The 16,627-nt window shown below is 37.3% G+C and overlaps 1 protein-coding gene across 6 annotated transcripts in view; it reads left to right on the top strand.

The window, feature by feature from the left end:
- The window catches only part of Eda2r (ectodysplasin A2 receptor), a 32,428-nt gene extending 16,605 nt beyond the window's left edge, over positions 1 to 15,823 (top strand). For 5 of the 6 annotated variants that reach the window (XM_047536053.1, XM_047536054.1, XM_047536055.1 and 2 more), the window contains 5 exons: positions 8,665 to 8,843; positions 9,355 to 9,440; positions 10,150 to 10,314; positions 13,115 to 13,507; positions 15,639 to 15,823. In XM_047536053.1, the coding sequence (XP_047392009.1) occupies positions 8,665 to 8,843; positions 9,355 to 9,440; positions 10,150 to 10,314; positions 13,115 to 13,497 (813 nt within the window). In that variant the 3' untranslated portion in view covers positions 13,498 to 13,507; positions 15,639 to 15,823. The remainder of the gene's footprint in view (positions 1 to 8,664; positions 8,844 to 9,354; positions 9,441 to 10,149; positions 10,315 to 13,114; positions 13,508 to 15,638) is intronic. The other variant, XM_047536058.1, reaches the window with a different exon arrangement.
- Positions 15,824 to 16,627: the final 804 nt, after the last annotated feature.

Here is a 16,627-nt window from a genome sequence, read left to right as displayed (position 1 = left end):
ACTTCAGCACAAGAAAATTCATAGAAACAGAATGAATTGCAATTTAAATGCTCCTCTAAAAGCTTTATATATAGATAGCTTATACCTGTCTAGTAGTCTGTACTTTCTAAGGAACTCTCATGTGCATTCCCTTATTTGTTTTTACAACAGTCCCATCAAGAAGGTATTATAAGCCCCATTTTATAGATGAGACAACCAAGGTTGAAAGAGGTTGTGTGACTTACCCCAAATCTCAATTGTACAGCAAAAATATAATGTAAACCTTGGAACCAGATATACCTGATGGATTCCCATCTTTGCTGTGGACAAATTATTTTGCCTATGAACAAAAATAGGATGTTCTAAGTTGAAAGTAACATGTTTCTCAAAAGAAGACATACAAATGGGCAATAAATACATAAAAATGCTCAACATCACTAATCATCAGGGGAATACAAATCAAAACTACAGTGAGATACACTATCTCAGTAAGAATGGCTATTATCAAAAAGACTCAAGATAGCAAGTGCTGGCAATAATGTGAAGAAAAGAGAACCTTGTACAATGTTGGTGGGAATGTATATTAGTACAGTGTGTAAGTTCCTTGAAAATGGAAAAACAGAGCTAGCATATGATCCAACAATCCAACTACTGTGTATATGTCCAAAAGAAATAAAATTGGTATGATTAAAAGACATTTGCACGTCAGTGTATACTGTAGCACTGTCTATTGGAATTGACAAGAAATTGGAAACAATGTGTCTATCATCTGATGACCAGATAAAGAAAAGGTACTACATATAAAAAATGGAATACTATTAGACAATGAAAAGGAATGAAATATAAAATAATGGAATCCTTTCATTTGTATTAACATGGATGGAACTGGAGGTAATTGTGTTATGTGAAATAAGTCAGGCACAGAAACACACTCCCACATGATCTCACTCATATGTGCAATGTAAAATAATTGATCTCATAGAAACTGATAGTAGAATGGTGGTTACCAGAGATTGGGGAAAATAGAAAAAGGAAGGGAAGGGGAAAGGGTGACCAATGGTTGGTTACTAAGTTTCAGTTATGTAAGAGCAAGAAGTTCTGCTGTGCTATTGTATAGTAGGATGACTATAGATAATAATATATCAATAATAGTATAATTAATAATATTATATATAATATTTCAAAAACCTAGAAGAAAGGATTTTGAATGTTTCCATCAAAAAAATTTGATAAATGTTTGAGGAGGTACATAAGTTTAATAGATTTAAGTAGTATACAATGAATCAAATCATGTGGCACTACCCCATTAATATGTACAATGTTTATGTTTTATGTGCCATTCAAAAATAAACTTAGTTAGAAAAATTAGAAAGAACTTTTTTATCAATACATTATCTATGTTCAGAGTGAAAAAAATATGACATAAAACTTAACACTGACTTGAAATAAGCATATGATCCAGATGAAGTCTGGAGACAGGAAACCTTTTGATTTGTTGGGCAGATCAACCATGTCATCAAGAATTCAGGCTCTTTTCATCCATTTTGGACACTTGCTGTTTTGTTCTTATGCTTGTGACTTCACGGTTGGCACAACTCAAAGCATAACATCTTCACACCATAATCAAAGTCAGGAAGCAGGGGCAAGGTCAAAATAGCTTGCCTTTATTTTCTAATTTCCCATTTTATCTTATAGTCCAGACCTTGGTAATACAGCTATCTCTAGCTGGAAGGGAGACTGGGAAATGAGTATCTGGCCAACAAGAATGGGATGACCATGATTGACCAAGTAATTAATAATTCCTTTTTGAGGCTGTTCATCCTGCTACTTAGCATGAAATCATTGTTCTGACAGTAAGGAAGAAGGTGACCAGTGATGTTTGAATAAACAGCTAGCAGCATCTGAGATGAACTTTTTTTCAGTTACCTTTATTTATTTTAATATTTTACTTATGAATTATGAATATCAAAGTAAATAAATCATTTGAGAAAATTAACACTGTTTCCTCAGGACATTTTCTAGAAGTGTAATTGCCAAGCTAAATACAATTTAAAGATTTTTGAAATGTATTAGCAGATAACACTTCGGAATTTTTTACTAATTTCCATTACAATTGCATTTATTTTCAACAGTGCATAGAATTCCCATGTCCCAGAAGCCTAACTACAAATGAATAATGCATGTTCCATTGTCTATTAATTTTATGCCTTCCTCTGTAATATTAAATTACTAATTTATGAGGACTTTATGAGAATTTTGTTTTTACTTTTTGTATTTTATAGGGAAATATACCAACATTTTTTCTTTATTTGTCCATTTGCATTTCCAATTTTGTGAACTGTTTCTGATTACTTCTTTTTCTATTCTGAATATTCATTGCTTATTGTTCATTCCCTACTCTTGTAAGTTGCCTGAGTAGACGGACATATTGCAGAGTATTTTTTAAAGTCCTTTATGTAATATAAATATGAATATATTTAAAATCAGAAATGTTTTTGAATTTTGTTTCATTCTATCATTATCTATGGATTTTTCATATAATTTTCACTTTCTTATATTAATTTGATAACATAAAATCAATACCTAAAATTAATATGCTATGCATTCCTATTTGTTTTTAGTTGTAGATAGACATAACATCTTTATTTATTTATTTATTTTTGTGTGGTCCTCAAGATCGAACCCAGTGCCTCATACCTGCTAGGCAAGTGCTCTACCACTGAGCCACAACCCCGGTCCCCCCAAGAAAAACCATTCTTGATTATAGTTAAGTATTATTTTATGTTGTATAAGTTAATATTTTTGGATAATAAATATTGTTTTAACACTGTCAGCAACATTTTCTGTCAATGTAATGCTAGCATTGCAAAATTAAGAAAATAAATAATTTCTGCTTGCAAAAACTGATTAGTAGCAAAAGCATTTGGTGGTCTTGATCATTTGGAAAAAGTTACTTTGCCTTCTAATTAGGACAGAAGATTCTCAATAATATTTTGATAATTTGTCAATCACTGTCTTTTAACTAATTTACTTAGATGATTGCTATGTAAGATAATTAGTGATATTTTGGACCTTCAGTCTACCATATTCTTGTTTGTTTATTCTCTATGTTTCTGGGTCCCTTCTTTTTTTTTTTTTTTTTTTTTTTGCTTTCCTGCAGGTTACATGGACATTTCTTTTAGAATCCCATCTTTATTTATTTATAGTTTTTTGGTGTATTTTTGAATTATATTCTTAAATATATATATTATAATATATACATTTGACTTTTCAGGATTTACTAGTATCAACATTTTATTGTTTTGGGTGAAGTATGGCTATATCACTTCCATCTAGGTTCCTTTACTTTCCCAGCTTTTAAATATTGTCAAGATTATAAGAACTAATATTTTGTTATATTTGTTTTAATCTTCAAATACGATTTGTAAAATTCATGGAAAGGACAGTTCATTTCATATACCCATTTTTGCACTTCCCTTTTCCTTTCTTCTTTCCTGATGCACCAAGATTCCGTCTTTTATTATTTCCTTTCTGCTTGAAGAACTCCCTTTAGCTGTTCTTTAAGGGTAGGTCTACCAGCAACATATTCTTTTAGTTTTTCTTTACTGAGAATCTTTGTTTTTCTTACACTTCTGCAAGATACTTTCACTGGATATAAAATTTGCTGTGGACAGTATTTTTTTCTTTTTTCAGCACTTAAAAATGTGGTGCTTGCTTCTGGCCTTCATGGCTTCTGAAAAAACCCACTGTCATTTGAATGGGTTTTTTTCTTTAGGTAATGTCATCTCTATCTGACTATTTACGAGAATGTCTTTTGTTTTCAGAAGTTTCATTTTGATGTGTACTAATGTGTATTTATTTGTACTTAATCTACTTGTGATTTACTCCATCCTCTTTGGACAAATTTATAAAGACTTCAACCTTCATTTCTTTGAAAAATTATTCAGACACATTTTTTTCATGAGATTTTTTTTTTTTTTTTTTTTGGGTGCTGGGGATCGAACCCAGGGCCTTGTGCTGACAAGGCAAGCACTCTACCGACTGAGCTATCTCCCCAGCCCCTTTCATGAGATTTTGATGATATGATTGTTCGATCTTTTCTATAGTCCCACAGTTCCCCAAAGCTTTGCTCCTGTTATTTTTAGTCTACTTTCTCCCTGTTCAGATTGCATACATTCTAGTGTCCTATCCTCAAGTTCACTCATTCTATCATCTATCAACTCTTCTCTAATATTGAGAACAATTTGTGAGTTTTTGTCATAACTTTTGTTTCTTTGCTGAGCTGTTCTAATTTTTCTTTTGGTTAACAAATTTGTGATTGCATGTGGAAGCATTTTTATTATGGATGCTTTAAAATCCTTGTCAGCATTTTGGTGTCTGTTGATTGCCTTTCATCATTCATGGTGTAAGTGACTCCTGATTGTTTCTATGATGGGTTATATTTCATTGTATCTGGGGTATTTGGTCAATTACTTCATGTTAGGAGACTCAGTTTTACTTAAATCCTGTTTTTTATCAATCATCATTTAGGTTTAACATGCAGGTCCTGGCCTTCTTTTCTTGGTGGTAATCCTAAAGACAATTTGGGTTTTAGAAACTTTGTGATACAATTTTTGGTTTGGGTGATTTATCCCATGTTGCTGGGACTCCCACTGTTCTCTCCGGATGGTTTCCTGAGGGTTATAAGTTTACCTTGGCCAAGTCTCTGGGTTCATTTAGATTTAACTAAGAAGTCTCTGAGTTTTAGGGAGGAAGAATCCTTCCCAGACTGCTGGTTGTAGAAGGATACAACTTGCCAGTGTAACCCAGTCACCATACAATGCAGTAGTCTCAGACCCATAGGACAAAGAGGTTTCTTGGGCTGGGTAGTTAACTGTGGCAAAATCCCCCTTGTTGATGCTCTATGAAGCCTTGTATCTATGGTTGTGAATGTGCAGTCTCAGGCCCACAGGGAAAGGGTTTCATAGACTTGCCAATTGTTCTGACAAAACCACTTGCACCTCAAGTTTTCTGAATTGTGAAATAGGGATGGTAATGTAACCTTAGAAGGTTTATGGAGTACATAAGTCCATGAGAGTAGGGATTTTTGTATGTTTGATTCAATCATTTAGTCGCATTATCCAGAATAGCATCTTAGTATATAATAGGCACTTATTGAGTGTTTCATAAATTAGTATAACAAAGGGGAGTGGCAATTAATCAATCAATTTATTAGCTAATTCTCAATAAATGATACATAGCCTGCACCATTCCCTTTTCTAGCAATAAATCAGGTTCAGGTCTTCTGTTTCCAGTGGTTTAGATATTGTAAAACTTTGCTTTCCAACAGAAGAATACCTAAAGTTCATTTATTCATAAAGGACTTATTATGTGCTTGGCATGGTGACAAGCACTACATACACACATATTTAAGATATATATGTATATATGTATATATATGTATACATATGTATATATATAAAAATATACATGTATACACAATATACAGACACTCATGAGCATGCTCATTTTAGGTTAATTTATTGCATTCAGTTTTTGAAATTTAGGGTTTGCTTTATTTTCATTTTAATTTTGGTTTATAATTAAGGTATAATATGTGCAATCTCTCCAATTCAAATCTACAAAATGAGGTGCATATTCACGAAGGTGTCTCTGATATTATCCCATTCAACATATTTATTTTTTCCTTGTAGTTAATTCTCCTCCTCCCTGCTTTGCTTTTTTTGGTTTAGATTGGTGCTTTATCCTTCCTTGTGTGTGTGTGTGTGTGTGTGTGTGTGTGTGTGTGCACGTGCAGGCACACGCACACATCTGTGTGTATGAAATTAGAGCAACCCATTCCTTTTTCAGATAAAAGCACACTTGATTTCATTTGATGTGTCTAGTAGATCTTTCCATTATAGGTAGTCTTCATTCCCTTTTATGGCTATAAAATACTTTGTTATATGTCTTCCACAGTTTATTTAATTAAATTCTTTTTTTAAATGGTGGTGGGGCTAGAACCCAGGAGTAGTCTTCCCTTTGAACAGCATCTGCAGCCCATTTTTATTTTATTTTGAGACAAGGTCTTGTTAAGTTGCTGAGACAACATAGAGATTCTAGACCAGAGTTATAGTTAGGATATATTTCTCCATTCACATATTAAAGAGAAGTTCACTCATATAATACTATCATAGCTGTGGTTTTTCATATTTTATTTTACCATAGTGGGGATTAAACCAAAGGGCATGCTATCAGTGTGTTACATCCCCAGTTTTTTTTATCTTTTATTCTGAGACAGAGTCTCCCTGCTTTGCCCAGGCTGGCCTTGAACTTTCAGTCCTACTACCAAGTTCCCATAAACCCAAGGAACAAGTTGCTGGGTTTCCATATGTGAGCCACCACACATTGCCATTTCTTATATTTAAATAACTGATGCATTTGGGCCTGCATAGTGGTGCACACCTGTAATTCCAGTGGCTCAGGAGGTTAAGGCAGGAGGATCTTGAGTTCAAATCTAGCCTCAGCAAAATGTGAGGCACTAACCAACTCAGTGAGACCCTGTCTGTAAATAAAAATACAAAATAGGGCTGGGAATGTGGCTTGGTGGTTGAACACCCCTGAGTTCAATCCCCAGTACCAAAAATAAATAAATGAGTTTGGGACTTATTTATAGTATGAAGAATAGATTAAAATTTATTGTTTTCCACTTGGCCATCCAGGTATTCAACAGAACTATTAAAGTTCGGCTTTTTTCTATTGATTTGATATACTCATTTTGTTCATTTGTTCAGTTTGTGTAATCTTAACAAGTTTATCAGTTACATAGCACTATTTCCTATTTGATTTACAAGAAAATTCAGGCCCCATGCATTGACTAATGTCATATAGCTGGTCAGTGGTAGAAGCAGGAGTCAAAGTTAAATGTCTCGGACCCTGGATTAGGGCTTTTCATAACTAGGCTGTATTTCCTATTACTGTGATCCTCAGCACACTCTGTAGAGGAGATAGGCAGCTATCAGGATTCCAATATTGCAAGTAAGATATCAGCAGTTCCGAGAAACTCTTTATCTTTTCAAGAAATCTAGACTATGAGCAAAATGATGAGAACCCATGTTGGACTATCTGGTATACATCAAAGTTGGGTTATGGTAGATGGAATCATTATGAATGGGATTGTGAGGCATTGAGTAAGGCCAGAGTGGGCACATACCAGCACAGGATTGCAGGAATGTTTTTTCCAACTCTAGGGAAGGTAAAATGTATCTATCATATTAGTTCAGGCAATGCTAGCTGCTATAACAACATAACAGAGTCAGGGTTTATTATTGATTTTAACTGCAATCATTGTTGAGAGTAACAGAATTTGTCTAAGTCATTCAGGGACCAAAGCTTATGGAGGCTTTCATTTTTATAACAGTTTTATTGAAATACAGATTACATACCATAAAATTCACCCATTCATTTGGTATATTATATTATTAATTTTTGATTTTGGTAAAATAATGCAACATAAAATATGCTATTTAACCTTTTAAATGTACGATTCAGTGACATTAATCATATGCAAAATGTTGTGCAACTATCATAACTACCTACTTCCAATACCTTTTTATCACTCCAAACAAATTCAGCATCCATGAAGCAATAACTTGAGAATGAGCTATGACTGTAATCAGACTGGAGCCTTGTTGCTTTTAAAGTTAGGGTATCAGAGCTGGAATATTCTTTAGAGACCAACTATCCCAATCATTTCAGGCGTTGGAGCCTCTGATGCCCAGAATGTATGTGTGTTTTAGGGTTGGGGGATGCTGGCCAGAGTCAGAGTTGATTCCAGAGCTGAAACAAGAGCCATCATACCATTGGTGTTCAAATATCTTTTTACTATGACCTAGAGTAAAATAATAATTTTTATTACAACCCAACATAAACATGTATATATTTTATCTGTAAAAGTTTTATAAATCAAAGATGGGTAGTAATTACAGCTATTTGTCAGATATTTCTAGTTCCCCACCTTCTGGCACACTGTAGAATTACACTTTTTTATAACCTTTGTAACTACTAATGAGAAATTGAGGTGTGTGACCTTGGACAGATGAGCAAAGGGAGATAGGTCATTTTGGTGGTGCAGGGGGGTAATTTTAAAAGCCAGTTCACAGTTCACAATGTTCTCTTTTACCTGGTGTTCCAATCATGGCAGCATAAAGATGAAGCCTCAGTTACCCTGGGTACCCCATGGAGTAAAGCAGAGCCCTTGGGAAATTCCTGGTGGCAAATAGTGTGAATGGGAAATAAATATTTGTTCTTTTTTTAAATGCTTTTATTAGTACATTTTAGTTATACATAATATTGGGTTTCATTTTGACGTAATCATACATACATGAAATACAGTTTGTTCTATTTGGGTTCCTCTGATATACTGATATTTGGGTTTTGCTTTTTACCAAAGAATATAGTAGCCTATGCCGACTGATGTAAATACATAGTTTTACTACATGATATGTACTCTAATATTTGATATCATTATTCTCTTTTGTTCTATTTCAATTTTTAATGATGGATGCAACTTAGTAAATTTTTTTATAATGGGGTTGCAACTAGCAGTTTGAAAAACATTACTCTATATCATTTTCACTTGTCCCAGAGCTGATCCTTTTTCCATGATCCTATATAGCAATGTTGATGATTCCCATTTGTCTGCAGGATTGTGGTTATGGAGAAGGTGGAGATGCATACTGTACAGCTTGCCCTCCTAGAAGGTACAAAAGCAGTTGGGGCCACCACAGATGTCAGACTTGCATCACCTGTGCTGTCATCAATCGTGTCCAGAAGGCCAACTGCACAGCTACCTCTAATGCAGTCTGTGGGGACTGTCTGCCTAGGTAAATCCATTGTATTGGACCAAGCTCTTTGGAGCCCTCCCTCCTTTTTTTAGCTCTTCTTTTTCTATCATCCTTTTCTCTGAGAACCTAGTTGAAGTATTCTAACTATCACATCATATTCCACTTAAGTTCCCAAAAAAGAGAAAGAGTGTCTTCCAAGGATCCCTATTTAAAGTGCCCAGCACATTTTTAGTCTTGGATGAGTAAACAGTTTTTTCATCATGTTTACACTCTTGGCACACGCCGAGGTTTAAAGTTAATTTCATTGTGGACTTAAATTATGAAGCAATTGGTAGCAAAACAGTGCTCCCCCTTCTGGTGACATTAGCTCTCCTTTTAACTGAAGAGTCTAATTGATGGTTGAAAAGTTAGGGTTTCTGGGCCTCTCAATCAGAAGCAAACATGGAGGCAAAGAACTCATGAAGTGCTCTGTGCACTGGCTTCCAGGAAGGACTATTCTAAGTGAATTGCTTATTTCAATTCTCTGCTATTCCTTATGATCTGACTACAGGTTCTACCGAAAGACACGCATTGGAGGCCTACAGGACCAAGAGTGTATCCCATGCACAAAGCAGACCCCCACCTCTGAGGTTCAGTGTGTGTATCTACTTCTCTCTCCTTTTCCCCAACCCATTATGTGACAACAAACTAGGATAATAAAGACTTCTCCTTTATTCTTGGAGGGAATGAGTACTGCCTCATCCTCCTTCCTGAGGAGTGTCATGGCAAGTCAATCAGTTAGGTTGAATGCTGGTTTTGCAACATAATGTCTATGTAAACTCCCACAAATCATTCAAACTCAGTAAAGGTCATTTCCATCATATGAAAAAAAATATGACTCATAATAAATCATTTTTCTACATACCTTTTGAGATGGTTTTCTGGGTTTAATGAAATAATAGATGTTAAAAAGCACTTTAAATTATAATATTTAATTGTGAATTATTATTATTATTATTATTCAAGGTGTATAGGAATCCCTAGATCTTAGGACTCATTAAAAGCTAAATAAAGGAAGTCTATGCCTGTATCACTATCAATTTTTATCTGTTTGTCTGGCATGTAAAAACCATAGGATATGTATATCTTCAGTTAATTATATTAATTTATACCATGTCTGCAGTATATGTGAGTTGTTCTTCTTTGTTCTTTAAAATTTGCCTGCTCTACAAAGATGTAAAACCAGAATCCCTAATTGGGGAAAGCCTTAGTGATAGGGTAATGGTCCAAAGAAGTCCAGGCCCAGTGTTAGGGTGAATACTAACTGCCCACACTGATTAACATGCCCCACTTCTTTGTCTCACAGGTGCCTTCCAGTTGAGCTTAGTGAAGGCAGATGCACCCACAGTGCCCCCTCAGGAGGCAACACTTGTTGCACTGGTGAGCAGTCTGCTAGTGGTGTTTACCCTGGCCTTCCTGGGGCTCTTCTTCCTCTACTGCAAGCAGTTCTTCAGCAGACATTGCCAGCGTGGTAAGGGTGGCTGCTTCACATTTGACATGAATCAGAAGTAAGATTCTCATTGGTAGAAAAGAGGAATTTTCTGGGGTTGAGAGTTAATGGGATTTCCCTTCCATGCTGGAAACACCCAGGGATGGCCTTCGAAACTGTGTTAGATGGTATGTTATTTCCAAGATGACTGAAGAGGACCCTAAGAATTTAGAAAGCCTTGTTTATTAAGTTCCAGGCACTCAAAACAGAGCAGAGCATAATGGGAACTGAACCCCTTGCAAAAAGAATGTGGAGGACTAGATTCAAACTCTACATCTGAATCACTGTTGTAACATTAGATAAGTCATCTAGATTTTTTGGGTCTCTTTCTCCCTGATCTTGAAAATGTGAGATATGGTTGGATTAGTTCATTTTTGAGTTCTCCAATTCTGCTTATCTATACTATTAAATATGGGCAAGGTCTATGATAACTATAATCAGCATAATAATTTCCCAAAATGGAGTAACAAAACCCAGTGCCTAGTTGTCAGACTTAAACTTTTTTTTCTCCAGACAATGCTGATGTCTAAAGAGAACTATCCCAGCCTATAAGAGTTGGCCATGTAAAATTCCCAAATAGAAGGTCATATTTAAATTCTAATAACACTGTGATCTGTTTTCAGCACGAATTTCCCCTTAAACCAATAATGTGGAACTTACTTATTGGGCAAATATGGAGCAGGTGGGATGGTGACTGGTCGGGACCAAGCAAGATATTAGAAATTCAGCCAAGAGCTGGGCAGTGGGCACATGCTTGTAATCCCAGCAATTTGGGAGCCTGAGGCAGAATGATTACAAGTTCAAGGCCAGTGTCAACAACTTAGCAGGGCTCTAAATAATGTAGTCTCAAAAAAAAAAGAGACTGGAGAAGTAGTTTAGTGGTAGAGTTCCCCTGGGTTCAATCCCTATTACCAAAAATTAAAGAAAGAAAGAGAAAGAAATTCACCTGAGAATACCACAGTTTAGTATGGCTTCAGTGCCATTAAGGGAACTGAAAGCTAAGCAGAGATACCAAAAGAGGAACTCAGAACTAGTGAATAGTTTTAAGTTAGTAAGGAGGAAGATAAAGTTTTCTGGATACTAGGATGCTCAGGACTCCTTGGCCTATGGATACTGGACCCAAAACAATACTATATTTTTTTTCCTCACTCTATGTATATTGGAAAATCTCCTTTAGATAGAGCTTCCTTGGTCAATTTTGCTGTGAGATCTGCCATATTATTTTGAAAAAAACCAGCACTTATGCTTGGTTTTGCCCCTGGCTTAAGCAGAGATGAATCTAGCATTTAACAGGCTGCGGTGTCTCTCTGTTGTTTCTTCAATACCATTTTCAAGCTCAACTTCAATTTCCTCTTCTCTCTGGTAGCTCTTAAGCATTGTGGCTCAGGGTGAACAGTCCTCTCTCTGACTTCAGAAGCCAGTGTCTCAAGTAAGAGTGGTTTCCCAATCCCTGAGCATGAGCATGAAACAGTGGCAATAAAGCATTTGGGCCCCGGGGCTCAGCGATATGGAATATGAGAGAACATTTGAGAATTACCTGTCTCCCTCTTCCTCCTTCAGGACAGACATAATGAGTAACTCTCTTCTGTTCCCCTTCTATCCTCAAGATAGTAATGTAGAACTCTTTTGGGAATATGAAAGCAGGCTGCTTCCCTCATGGTTTCCATGAAGGGAAGGAGGGCTAGAAGTTTCCTCATTCAGGGAAGGTGTTTATCAGGAGTCACTTACGCACATATGTAGGTGAGGTCAATGTGTGAATTAGATCAATATAAGGTACAAGACAAATGAGTAGGGGCTGTAGAAATATCCCCTAACTAAAGGGCAATCCACTACTCAGTTCCAGCTTTTTATTGCCATGTGGGTATATTCAGTAATGTAAAACCTTTCAAATTGTCAAGAGAATACAGAAATCTGGAATTTTGTATGTGAAAATCACGTTAAATAAGCTCCTAATGTTGAATCAGACTCATACATGAAAGGTGTACTACTTTTCTGTCATTGCCATAACAAATTACTGCACATTTATTAGATTATTATCTCACAGTTTAAATAGTTCAACAGATTTGACTGGATCTCACAATAAAGAAAGATATTGGAAGTGCTGTGTTCCTTTCTGGAGGTTCTAGGGGAGAATCAGTTTCTTTAATCATTTAGGCAAATGACTGAATTTGCATTTATAGAACTGAGGTTCCATTTTTTTGCTGGCTATAAGCTGAAGACCATTTCTAACTTCTAGAGGCATAATCCCTTTGGCACATGGACTTCTATTTTCAAAACTAGGAATGGTGGGTTGAGTTATTCTCATTCCACATCTCTCTTATACTCTTTGTCACTTCTGCCTTCTCCTGCTTTTAAAGCATGTAATTATACTTGGACTCCTCTGGTTAATCCAGTATGATTTCCCTATTTTGAAGCCCATCATCATAATTCTGTCTTCAGAGTCTCTATTGCCATCTAATATAACATACACAGACATAACACCCAGGGATAAATATCATGATGGGGCAAGGTTTCTCAAAAATTGTTTTCCACAAAGTATTTCTTATTCTCTAAACAATTGATTCATTTATCTAATCCAGCACCAGGTAGTCTCTATCTGATACTCCAATGTAAGTATGTTTCTCAAACGTGTTACCTCAGTCTGGTGCAAGGTGCTCTGGTCCCCAGGGAGGGGAAGGGGAACACTGGCTCCCAGATCCCCTCCCACTCTTGTGCTCAGGACCACGTGCCGGGCTGAGAAGAGACCCTGCCTTTGGGTGACCCAGTGGCTTTCTGCTTCGAGTTGCAGGAGGTTCGTTGCAGTTTGAGACTGACGAGGCAGTGGAGGAGGAATCTCTCTTCCCTGTACCACCTGGCCAGGAGACCAGTCCTGAGTCCCCAGTGAGTGAGAGCATCTTTGAGACCCAGCCACTTAACCCCATCCTGGATGACGACTGCAGCTCGACTCGTGGCTTCCCCACACAGGAGTCCTTTACCATGGCCTCCTGCGCTTCAGAGAGCCACTCCCACTGGGTCCACACCCCCATCGAATGCACAGAGCTGGACCTGCAAAAGTTTTCCAGCTCTGCCTCCTATTCTGGAGCCGAGACCTTGGGTGGGAATACAACTGACAGCTCTGGAGACAGGCTGGAGCTCAATGTGCCCTTTGAAGTTCCTAGCCCTTAACTCTACTGAGGTGAGCTGGAAAGGTGGGGCAGACAGACCAGAAATTAGGGGCTACCCTCAAGGAATTTTCCTCTATACTACTATCATAATTACCATTTAATAGTGCTAGGAGTAGAGAAACAGCAAGCTGGGGACATTGGTGGGTGGAGATGCATCAGTAGTTATACTATGTTTTGAGCCAGTCAGTTGTCATACTTGTGAGCTTAAAATTGTGAGGAAAGTGGCCAGGTTGTCATGACACCAGTCTCCAACCTGGAATTATGCAAGCTCTCTCAGTACCCCACTGTCTACTAGTCATAGGTATCTTCCCTCATGTGCACAAGAAGCATGGCACAATAGAAAAAAATATACAAGCCTTTTCAGCTGGAAGTCCTATATTTCAAACCAACCTCCATTCCCTAGTAGCTATATGAACTTTGTGTAAATTCTTTTACCTCTCTGAGTCTTAGATTTTTCATCTATAAAAAGTGGAAAGTACTATCTACCTTGTAAGTTATTGTGAGGGTTGGATTAAAATCATATGTGTGCAGGGCATGGTGGTACATTCCTGTAATCCCAGCAACTCGGGAGGCTGAAGCAGGAGGATTATAAGTCCAAAGCCAACCTCAGCAAAAGTGAGGAACTAAGCAACTCAGTAAGACCCTGTCTCTAATTAAAATATAAAATAGGGCTTGGTATATGGCTCAGTGGTTGAGTGCCCCTGAGTTCAGTCCCCAGTACTACCCCCATCAAAAAAGGAAAATAAAATCATATGCAAGTACCCTTTACAGTGTCTAATGCATTAGAGGTGTTTCAGCCATGTTAGTTTTTATTTCTGTCACTGCCCCCAGTCACAATTTATATGTCCCTTCCATATCCACTGAATTTATCTGGTCATCATAACACCAAGCCTTTGTGGTAAGCAGGTGAGGCTATAGTAGCTTCATTTTACAGAGGCAAGAACAGAGACAAAGAGAGGAGAAGAAATTTTCTCAAAGTCATAAGAGAAATCCAGTGGCAGAACTAATTAAACTTGAGCCCAGGTTGGGGGCTCCATTCTAGAGCTTATCCTACTCCACCATTGCAATTAATCTGGAGCCAATGTTGCTTTCTCATGGGCAGGAGGGTGGGCAGATTTCTAATTTTCAACTAATCAACTACTTTTCACCACTAATTTCCATATTTCTTCAGTTAATATAATGCCAAGTTTGTCATGACTTCCTTTTCCCTATATCCTACCTAAAAATGTGAATAATGAATATTTAAAAGCCTTGACTGGTATCAAAACTGCCAGCCTTGATACCTTTAATATCATCCAGTTTAGTTTTACCTCTGAGGCATTCAATCAATGCTTAAGTATTTTGTTTTTTATAATACAGGTTGTGTATCTTTTGTCCAGAATACCTTGCACTGGAAGTGTTTCAGAATTTGGATTTTTTTAAAATTTAGAATATTCATACATATATAATGAGTTATCTTGGGAATGGGAATTAAGTCTAAACCAAAATTCATTTATGTTTCATATATGCCTTATATGCATAGCCTGGAGGTTATTTTGTATAATATTTTTTAGTGTTCCTGCATTTTGACTATGATCTCTCATTTGAAATCAGGAGTGAAATTTTCCACTTGTGGTGTCATGTAGATGCTCAAAAAGTATTGAATTTTGAAGTATTAAAGATTTTGGATTTTTGGATTTGAGATATTCAACCTATTCCCCTGCCAAATGTATGTGTAATTTCCTTACCTTCAGTGTCAGAAAGCTCACTACCACCAAATGTGTGGTACAACTACAATATATTTGAGTCAAATATAAAGAAAAAAAAAACTTTCTGTTTCACTGTAATACTCCCATATGGGTCCTGGCTCTGTTCCATGGACCACACAGACCTCATCTCCTTCCTCTGCATTGTTATCCCTGCAGAAGCCCTGGAAAGTACCACTTTATTTTCCTCTTATGTATGTGGGGATTAGAACTAAACTCAGTTTCATGAAGAATGGTCTCACCAGTTTAGAAAGGATAGAATTAGATTAGTGATGTATTTGTGTTATTGTATCCTAGTTCACTGGTATAACCCATGATTTGGGTGAGGGGGGTTAGGAGAGGAGGGAGCTAGTGAGAGTGCTCCACAGGTTTCTAACTTGCTTTGCTATTTCCCTAGGTCGTTCATGCTCCTGACAGCCTTGCCCGGTCATTCTTGGATTCTCCTGCCTTGTTCCTATACCACAACAGCAGCAGGGGCCTGGGATGTGGTATCCACAACAGCCAGCACTCTACAAATGGGGTGTATCCTATCCCATACTACCAGAGAATTGATTGTCTACCATTTTCCCAGATCTGACCTGCAGCATATCTTGACTCTGTGTTCAAGCCTGAAGAGTCAGAATCCCCAGCCATGGAACTACTGGACATGTTCCTAGCTCAATTAGGATTGTAGAGAAGAGGGGAGGGATCATGACAATGTACGTGGTAGGGTTTTCCTGCCTGAGTTTTTTTTGGTCACATGGGCATGAAGGAAGGACCTTTGAGAACTTTATTGTCATCTACCTAGCACTTTAGGGAGAAAATGAAACCCTTTCCCTTTTAGATCCTCAGCACTGCCTCCCTCCCCAATACACACATATATATATCTTGTGGGAGGCCTGGTGCCATGATTCCCAAACTCGTGTCCTAAACTTCTGTACCTGTGATGTCTCTGGAACCAGCATGTTTGTCACCGTCTTCCTCCACACAAGTAGGTGTCTACACTTCTTCAGTGGAGATTCAAGTCAGTGTGCTTTGATTTCTAAAATGGTCTTTCTTAAAATTACTTTCATTTTAATTTCTCTTCTTCTCTTGCCTCTTTTGTCCCTTTATGGGGCATGGTTTCTAGATTCTCAGGGCTAAGTCAGAGCTCAGAGCTTTGGTCTTGGAGGTGACAGTGAAATTCCTGAGGTCTGGGATGGAGCAGTTAGGAGCTAGGTTTCTTAATGGGGCCTGACCCTAGGGCAGCTCAAGGACCATTTGGTGCTTTCTTGGTTTAGAGAAAATCCAGTCAATTTCTTCAACACCGGTTTCACATGCTTCGCAGCATGAAATACAACTGCTTTCTCCATGCTTTCTAATGGAACAGTGCAGATAAAACCCTCAGGACTCAGGTGTGACTATCAT

The sequence above is a fragment of the Sciurus carolinensis genome, chromosome X (genome assembly GCF_902686445.1).
Source record: "Sciurus carolinensis chromosome X, mSciCar1.2, whole genome shotgun sequence".
Taxonomy (NCBI): domain Eukaryota; kingdom Metazoa; phylum Chordata; class Mammalia; order Rodentia; family Sciuridae; genus Sciurus; species Sciurus carolinensis.
This window is presented reverse-complemented; position numbering and strand designations above follow the sequence as displayed.